The following is a 9,815-nucleotide window of genomic DNA, read 5'->3' on the forward strand; positions in this document are numbered from 1 at the left end:
GCCCTTCAGTAGCCGGGATAGGCTCCGGCACCCCCGCGACCCCGAAAGGGAAGCAGCGGTCAAGAAGATGGATGGATGGATGGATGAAAAGCTTCCGTAAAGAAAGCAATGTACATTTAGAGGCCATCAGACAGGACATTTCGAAAATAAATATCAGATTGGAGGAAGCGAAGAAATAATCTAAAACAGAGGAGGTGATGGCTGAACTTGTTAAATTACAAACACAGTTGGAAGACAAGCTGATGGAGGTGGAAAGCCAATCTAGAAGAGAAAATGTGCGGATCTATAGCGTGCCAGAGGGAACGGAGCAAGACACGCCTTCTACGATTTCTTTTTTGGAAAAGTTGCTCCGCACGGAGCTAGGGGACATGGACGTTCACATCGAATGGGCCCACCGATCTTTGGGCCCCCCTCCTCCATGCAATGCTGCCCCACGTTAAATTGTGCTAAAACTTTTAAGTTTCAAACAGAAAGAAGTCATTATTCGAAAAGCATGGGAGAAGAGAGGATTTATGTGGAACAACAAAAAGAGGACTCTGGACTTTAAAAGAAAGACAGGAAACAATAACATGAATAAATAGCAGCTCTGTGAATTTGGTAACTATTAATATAAATGGTTTACATAGTCCTATAAAAAGAGATAAAGCCCATACTGTTTTATTACAAGAAACACACATATCTGATAAGGAACATTCAAAATTTAACGAAATGGGGTTTAAACATGTGTTTTATTCCTTCTATAGCTCTGGGAGGCAGAGAGGAGGGGGCATTCTGGTTTCAGGGGCTCTAAACTACAAAGATATATCTGAGTATAAAGATAAAGAAGGTAGATTTGTAATAATAAACAGGAAGATTGAAGAAACTCTTATCAGTGTTTTGAATGTTTTCATTCCACCTGGGATTGACTGGTCTCTCTACAAATGAATCATAGAATTGATGACAACAAAAAGTCAAGGAATCTTAGTGTGTGGGGGTGACTTTAATATTACTTTAAATGCATCTCTGGACTCTTCAAATGGAAAAGGGAACACTAGAAAATTAGGACAAGAACTGTGCAGCTCATGGAGGAGCTAGGAATAGTAGATGTATGGAGGAACATGAATCCAACTAAAAAAGAATATACTCACTTCTCCCATACTCACAAGATATACTCCTGACTTGATTACATTTTCATGTTTAAAAAGGACATTTTTAGGATCAAAAGTTGTATAGTCGAGGACAATAGTTTGTCTGATCATAACCTGGTTAACATGAATCTTCTCATAGGAGAACAGACATACCCTCTGGAGATTAAACACAAACATTTTAAATGACTCAAATATTAAAGAGACGATTGTAAAAGAAAAAAATGCATTCCTAGAATTTAACGACAACAACAAAGTCTCTCCAGTAATGTATGGGATGCAATGAAAGCAGTGTTCAGAGGCAAAATAATTAGTATTTCAGCAAGGCATAAAAAACTAAACCAACAGACACTTCAAAACTTAGAAACTAAACTACTTAAGCTACAACAAGAAAACTCAATACGTTTAAAAGAAGATTCTAAAGTCAAAATATCAAAACTGAAAGAAGAAATTGATTAAATAAATTCAGCTGCAATTTATTATTTTGAATAAACAGCAATATTATGATGGTGGAGGAAAATCATTAAAACTTCTTTTCTATAAACTGAGAAAACAACAAGCAGAAAGAACCATAAATTTAAAAAGAATCCTCTAAATAATAAAATAGAACAAGATCGGAAAGTTTTTGTAACCTACTATAAAACCCTATATTCCCAACCTTTCATTGATAATCAACAAGAAATAGACACTTTCTTCCAAAATTAGATCTACCGTCATCACTGACAAACAAAATAAGCCTCTTCTTTCTGCTATAACAAAAGAAGAAATTCTGCAAGCAATTAAAAGGTTAAAAAATGGAAACATGGCAGGAGTAGATGGGTTTGGTCCAGAATGGTACAAAACAATGCAAAACTATATAACCACCCCATTATTGAAAACTTTTAACTGGGTTATGGAAGAGAAAACAACTCCTCCTTCATGGAATGAAGCTATTATCTCTGTCATCCTAAAACAGGGAAAGGACCGAGTAGAATGTAGCAGCTATCGCCAAATTAGTGTGTTAAATATAGACTACAAACTCTTCACTTCTATCATATCAAAAAGATTAGAAACAGTTTTACCAAATTTAATCCACCAGGACCAGACAGGATTTATTAAACAAAGGTAAACACAAGACAACATTAGAAGAGTTCTACACATTCTGGAACAGATTTCACTACAAAAATTGGAGAGTCTAGTGATAAGTTTGGATGCAGAAAAAGCATTTGATTCAGTGAGATGGTCCTTCCTCTATAAAGTGCTTGATAAATTTGGTTTTCATAAATGCATAATCAAAATAATCTCTGGACTGTATAAAAACCTATAGAAAGATTTAAGATAAATGGAGATCTCACAGAATCTTTTCTTTTAGAAAGAGGAGCAAGACAGGGATGCTGTATCTCTAATCCTCTTTACTTTATGTATTGAACCACTTAGTCAGTGGATCAGAGAAAGAAGAAAAACAGAGAAAAACTTTCATCCAGAGGATTATTCAAAGATATTAACACGGTGTGTTTAAGATTTTGAATTTATTCCAAACAGACAAGACAATAGATTCCAGAACTGGATCAGTAAGCGGTTGACAGTCTAATACTCATTTGTCCACAAGGAGGCACTTCTTGCTTTTGACACTCTTAAGGAAAAACACAATCTTGACCAAGTGGACTTTTTCAGGTATTTACAACTCAGGCACTACTTCAACCATAACACTAAAATTCTTATAGAAGACCATGTTTTTTTTAAACAAATATTTATGTCATTAATAAAAACAAAATCACCAACCAAAATCATTTCTAAGCTATACAATGGCATGATACAGAGTGGAAGGCATAACACATGTTACATAAAGAAAAAATGGGAAAAAGAAGGAAGTTTATCAATCACTCAAGAAAGTTGGGAAAGGATATGCCATGTGCAGTGGACCACCACCTGTTCAAACTCATGGTGTGAATTCTGCTGGAAAAATGTCACAAGATTTTTTATCACCCCTGTACAGAAGAAACATCAAAATAATGTAGATGAATGTTGGTGATGTGGAAGCAGTGGAGCAGATCATTTTTATGTATTTTAGAGCTGTTCAGTTATTCAAAATTATTGGTGAGAAATTTACAAACACCTAAAGAATGTGTTTATGATTGATTTCCCATTTTCTTTGTAACTGGACTCATGAAGGTCTTAGCCTATCAGACAGTAAAACTTGTATACATCCTGCTGGCAGCGAGTAAAAAAGCAATTACTAAAAGATGGATCAACAGGGAACCACCAACAATAAAGGCGTGGATCACAATTATCAATAGTATTTACACGATGGAGAAACTCTCATTTTCAATACAAATACGGACAGATCAATTCAATCAAGTATGGTCAAAATGGACAGAATATTCCAAACCAACCTGGTCAGATTTTAACTTTATAAACTAACTTTTGGATTGTGCAGTCTTTAAACTTTAATGCTAGTCTTTATGTGGCCCCTATATGAGCCTTGTTTGGTTAGCTTTACTTTCGATTATATTTTTCAATGTTCGATTCACATTTCAAATTTTTTGTGTGTGTGTTTAGTTTGTTTTATTAATTATTTTATGGGTTTTTTTCTCTTATTGTAATGATCGGCATGGTACGACATAAGATGTGGACAAGCGTGCACAATAAATTATAATGTAATCTAACTTTCCAAGAAAAAATTAAATATAAAAAAAGAAAAAAACGTGAGGAATATTCTACAACAGAAAGTTACCACTTAAATATATGGTTAAAAAAAATCAAAGACCAAAAGAAAACAAATATTAAATATAAAAAAGATGTTTAGCTATTTAAAAAGGTGTTAAAAGACTAATGATAAGTGTTTTAAAAAAGTAAATCTGTAGTAGTTGTATCAAATGAATGTAAGAAACCAACATCCTTATCATTTTTAAGTTTCCTCTGTTCTGTATTTTAGTTTCAGTTCTGTGTCTGTGTGGTTTAAAATGAATGTCTGCACTGAATATTTGTCGTGTTTAGAAAAGCTCTGAAAGTTGCAGTGATTTCTTTCTTTTCTGGAAGTGGATCGATGTTCAGCTAATCTTGTTCCAATGTAGGATATTCATCAAACTCCTCCACACAACTTGCTGTTGAAGAAGCGTTGTAGATCCCAGAGGTAACATCAGAGAATCTGGTACGTTGTTTCAACCATTCAGAAACATTTCTGTGTCCTCTTCGAAGTCCTGAGATGCTCCCATATTCAGACATAGCGTCTCCACTCACTGAAAGAGATAAATGCTGTCACAAACTGCAGAGCTCATTCTCAATATATTTATTTAACAAAATTAAACTCACTGTCAGGAATAACAAAATCATCCATGCTTTGTGCCACCTTCACAGGTTGTATTCCTGTTTCATCTGGTTCATCCGCAAAAACTCTCATCATTCTGTCAATCAGCATCTGTTCTCTCTTCTTCCACTCCTCTTCTGCCACCATTGGCTGTTTATTTTGCTGGGATAAAAAACTTGGCTTTATTTGTTTGTCTTCATGTGAGAAACATCCCCTGTTTCGTGTTGAGATGTCAATAACTTTTTGGAGCAGATCTTTGACTGGAATATCAGAATCTTCCAAGCAGAAAACATGGTATCTGTTATCACACTTTACCAACAACTCCTGAATAGCTTTTCCTTCTCTGACAATGTGATCCTCTATTGAGTGTTTACCGAGCCATTCTCCCAATGTGAACAGAACCATGCAGTGTGCCCACACTTTCTCAGTGAAGGGCTTCAGGAGCTCAACAAATTCTCTGAGATCATTTTGAGTGAATGATTTACAAACAGGAACAACCAGGAGAAAAGCGTGAGGCCCCGGATCACACATGGAAACACTACGATGAACTTCATGTTTGAGCCAGTCAGGAGCTTTTGTGTCTTTGTACCAGCCTGGAGCCTCAACAACTGAGACTTTAACTCCATCAAAATCTCCTCGATGTTTCACAGAAACTCTTTGATCTTCATTGTCCTGCATAGACAAATACAATTAACATTAAAACACCTTTGGGATTGTTAAAGCTCTAAAAATTAAAACAATCAAATACCTTCTTAATACAAGCTGTGTCTAATGATTCTTGAAATTTTTCCATGAACAGAATCCGATTTCCTGCAGTACTTTTTCCTGATCCTTTCTGACCCAACAGAACAACTCTGATCTCACTGAGTGACTGTCTCTCCTCTGTAAGAAACAGAAAATACATTTAATCACAAACTTTAAATATTCTTTAAATGTATCAATGAAGACTCATGATTTTACTTCACCTTTAAAGATTTCTTTCAGTACTCTTGACTGTCTTTCAATGATCTTCTTCATCTTTTTGGCTCTTTTGTCTGCATCCTCTCTCAGAGTCTCCATTTCTGCTGCTCTTCTCTGGTCGACTTCATAATAAGGATCATCATTTTCTGCCCACATCTCCTCAATCTTCTCCAGGAGAACCTTTACTTGTTCTCTATTATTGGGCTCCAGGTTGTTCAGGACATGATATCTGTTCTCACATTTGTTCACCAGCCACTTTAGCCCTTCATCACTCTCTATCCTCTCCTCTACAGTCTTCACTCCAAGCCAGTCTCCTCTTGTAAACAGAATGATTGTGTGCTTCCAAACATCATCTCCAAACAGACTCATGTGATCCTGAACTGATCTCTGGTACGTTGAATTAACTGCAGTTCCAAGAACAATAACAAGGAGAACTGCATGTGGTCCTGGAGGACACATATACAAACTATTCTCTATTTCTAGTTTGTCCATCTCACTGGTGTCCTGAAGGGTGTGGTTGTAAATCCAGCCTGGAGAATCTACAATTGTAAGTCGTCTTTCTGCAAACACACCGTGATCTATTTCACATTGTGCTGTTCTTGGACCATCCCAGTTTTTATTCACTTCAAATGCATCTTTTCCTATAATAATATTTCCAGCTGAACTCTTGCCCGACCACTGAGGACCAACTATGACCAACTTTAAATGATCAGGGGGGTTCTTGATACCTGCAGGTATGGAAATAAAATAAATAAATAAATAAATCATTAGCAACCTCATGTGAATCATTAAAAGCCATATCTGAAAATTTTATGAAATTAAAAAATATTTATAAAATAATGGAGGAAGCTGTTTCGCTGTGGCGATTTCTGAAGGGAAAAGCCGAAAGGAAAAGAAGAAGAAAATATTTGATCTTTTTTTGGGGGTGTTTTTTGCACATGAAATGCTTTTTGTCTGCATAAATAATGTGGACCTACTATTGACAAAACAGTGTTATTGCTTTTTTTTAATTAAGAAGTTTGTAACATACCTTCAATCAGAGCTCTGAGTTTCTGTCTTTTTTTCTGCACTTTGTTGCGTCTTCTTGATGCATTTTCTACAAAACCTTGAAGTTCTTGTGTCAAAATGATTCCTTGAGTTTCATCCACTGAGTAAGGATTGTTGAGGTTATTTGTAACCAGTTCTTCAATTTTCCTGAACAGCTCCAAGACTTGGGTTCTGTCAGCGCTGTCACTGATATGAAGAAAATGTTTTCTGTTTCCACATAGTTGAAGAATCTGCTGAACTGATGGGTAATCTTCTATAAAACTTTGAATGTTTTCCTCTTTATGTGGGGAAAATGCAGTGAACAGCACAATTGTGTGTCTGAGCACATCTGCATTAAAAAGTTCCAAGTGTTCTTTTAGAGATGATTGGACCATCGAAGGAAAACTAAACTCAACACAAATGAGCAGAAGAAAGGCGTGAGGACCTGGAGGACAAAGATGGACACTGTTCTGGATTTCTATCTGGTCCAGTTCTGGAGTGTTTTCTCGTGGATATCCCCACAACCATCCTGGAGTATCAACCACAGTCACTAGTCTGCCGTGAACCTCTCTCTGTCTCGCTGTACTTTGAGCAGTTCTATTGCTGGTGTCAAAAACATTTTGACCGAGTATCAAGTTTCCAGTAGAATTTTTACTTCTTCCACCAATTACAACAATCCTTAACTCTGGACAGGAACCACCTTTCCCTAAAAGATAGAAGGAAAAAAAAGACTAAATCAAGTTTTAAAGTAATAACTATTTTGTTTAAATATTAAGTTTCTTTATATGGGCAGCTGGGTGGCTCAGTGGGCTAGGTGAAGGGCTGATATGCAGGGGCCCTGGGTTTGATTCCCAGGGTTGTCCACTGATCCCCACCCAGGTTGGGTCCTTAGTCAAGACCCTTGACGCTGCTGTCCTTTGCCTCTCAAGTACAGGGTTGTGTCAGGAAGGGCATCTGGTGTAAAAATCACTGATGCGAAACAGTGGGTGCTGTTACGCTGTGGCGACCCCGAAAAGGATAAGACACTCAAACAGTATTTTAGGGCGTAGCAAACAATAGATGTGATCTCAGAAAACCATAGACAAAACTGACATTCAATATTTTAGTTGTTGGAATCGAATCAAAAACATAATTTCATGTAGTTGGATCCAAAAAACATAAATTGTACTTCAAGCTTCTGGAGGAATTCAAATCAAACAAGAAGTGGATGAAAAAGTCATCGTTCAATTATTTTTCAAATCACTTTTTCAGTATAGCAAAGAGATTTATTCTATACTTTTTTCTAATAAACCTTTTGGTTTTATTTAATAATTTATTTTATTTTAAAGTTTATATATACATCTTCATTAATACAAATTTAATGAGAACACAATAATTTACAAGGATTCTGAGAAAGAAAATGGAGGCTATGAAGATTATCAATCTTTTAGAATTGCTAAACATTTCTTTAGAATGTTTTCCAAAGAGTTCCTCTGAAGACATTAAATTATTCACCTGAACATTTACTACAAGTGTTAGAATCATAATATGCCAATTCAGTTTAGAAGAAAAGGACATTGAAGTAAACACTAATCCTGATTTTATAAAGTGCATGTATCTACTGACAGTTTATCAGACATTTATAAATCATTCCAAAGTAATAACTAATCATTTATATAACGCTTTTCATGAATCTCCATGATTGTGTAAACGTCACTCACCAGACTGCAGAGCTGTGTCAGCCATAACTTTAACTTGATCCAGTGAAATCCACCTGAAACAAGTCTGAATCGAAAGTAAAGGCAACCATTTAGTTTCTTCCCACACATTTACAAATGTTCTCACAGAATATTCTTAACACAACATAAAAAGAGAAGAAAAAACTTGCAAAAAGTTGGATTCAAATTTTGAGTTTTCCATAGAAGTTAGAAAAGGTTCATGTAAGAAGACAAACCAGGTGGGAAAAAGATCTTTTTGTTTAGTGAGGATTTTAAGCCCAAAGCTTTTTTTTTTCTAAATTTTGAAATCAACTCTTCCTTAGGTCATACAATATAAATCACCTTGAAGGGCGTATGAATGAAAGATGAAGTGTTATGAAGAGGAACTTCTCCTTTACTGTCTGAATGCTCTCAGGTGAGCCCCCGTTTGCATTTCTGTTGTTCCGTCAATGAGTTTTAGTTCTCCGTTAATAATTGATAGGTACTGTAAAACTGTTAGGATCTATTGAAGAAAAAAATTAAAAATTATATCTTTCTCTTTTCCTGATTCTGAACTGTTACTATTGTTAGTAGAGCACAACTCCTTGATAGTACTGTCCTACTTTGTACGTCTACTTCATAAAGTACTACTCAGACCCTCAGATTTTGCGGCACATTTTTTTGATTGTTGCAGCCTAAAGCACCTGATGTTGTGGCGGCTTTTCTGAAAAGTTGCAACAAAAGTTGAAATGTTTTTAAATATATATATTTGAAAAGCACCTAAAAATGTTAATCATGAAATAAAATTCACATTCTCATTTTCCAACTCTTTTTATTGTGACACATGTACTAGGAAAATACTTCACATCACCGTATACAATGGTGTTGTAATGTCATTTAACTGGATTAGAACTGTGAAACACAAAAGGAACTTTTGGTTCTCCCTGCTCACAATTACCCAAATATGTGTTTGTTGATTTAAAAATACTTAAGAATAAAACGATTTTCCAGGGAAAAATTATAACCTTAACAGCATGATCTGTTTAAGCCTCAGATCTCCATGTTCCCTTTAGAATCTTGCTCTATATCTATTACAAAAGTATCACTGGTGAGTCCATTGTTGTGGTAGAGGAAGACAAAGGCGTTGATGAGTGGATCTGGTTTTCTTATATTAGTAATGATCTGGTGTTTTGGAGAAGCTTCTCTTTGGTGTCTGTATGTCTCTTGTGAAGGAGTTTCTATAAGGAATTATATTCCTGCAGACTGTAAATTATTCCTTTGTATTATGAATTTCTAGTCTTTCTCTAAATCTTGTTTAACCAATTAAAGTTCACTTACCGTCAACTGGAGCTGCAGATTTGTTCACCATATATTTAGTTTGATCCAGCAAAATCAATCTGTAGTCAATTTAAAATGAAAGTAAAAACAGAACAAATTTTTTTCCACATCCAAATCCAAGTGTTCTCATGGAATGCTTTTCCCACAATATAAAAACACAAAACAAAGGAAAAACTTACAATAATTTGAATAAAATTGTTCCATTAAAGTGGCAAAAACGGCTCGTGATCAGAAAAACCCGTTGGGAACAAGGAACTTGTCCTTTACAAAAACTTTTTCCGCACGTTAGTGTTGGGAAACCTGTTTGGCGGGTTCACACACTGTGACCGTTTATCCTCTAAAGGACACCCGCCTGGATCTTTCTTGATCAGTAAACTGCGAGTCCACACACAGTCCTCAATAATA

At 35.6% G+C, this 9,815-nt stretch overlaps 1 protein-coding gene across 1 annotated transcript; it reads right to left on the reverse strand.

The window, feature by feature from the left end:
* Positions 1-2,744: 2,744 nt before the first annotated feature.
* LOC112139325 (GTPase IMAP family member 8-like) lies at positions 2,745-8,484 on the reverse strand. The gene is made up of 7 exons (XM_036211076.1): positions 8,436-8,484; positions 8,097-8,160; positions 6,401-7,102; positions 5,376-6,098; positions 5,159-5,292; positions 4,416-5,082; positions 2,745-4,342 (listed from the first exon to the last, which is right to left on the reverse strand). Exons 2-7 carry the CDS (start codon positions 8,119-8,121, stop codon positions 4,158-4,160), a joined length of 2,436 nt encoding a protein of 811 aa, XP_036066969.1. The 5' UTR covers positions 8,122-8,160; positions 8,436-8,484; the 3' UTR covers positions 2,745-4,157.
* Between the last annotated feature and the right edge of the window lie 1,331 nt (positions 8,485-9,815).

This window comes from Oryzias melastigma, unplaced genomic scaffold (assembly GCF_002922805.2).
Source record: "Oryzias melastigma strain HK-1 unplaced genomic scaffold, ASM292280v2 sc00467, whole genome shotgun sequence".
In the NCBI taxonomy this organism is placed as follows: Eukaryota; Metazoa; Chordata; class Actinopteri; order Beloniformes; family Adrianichthyidae; genus Oryzias; species Oryzias melastigma.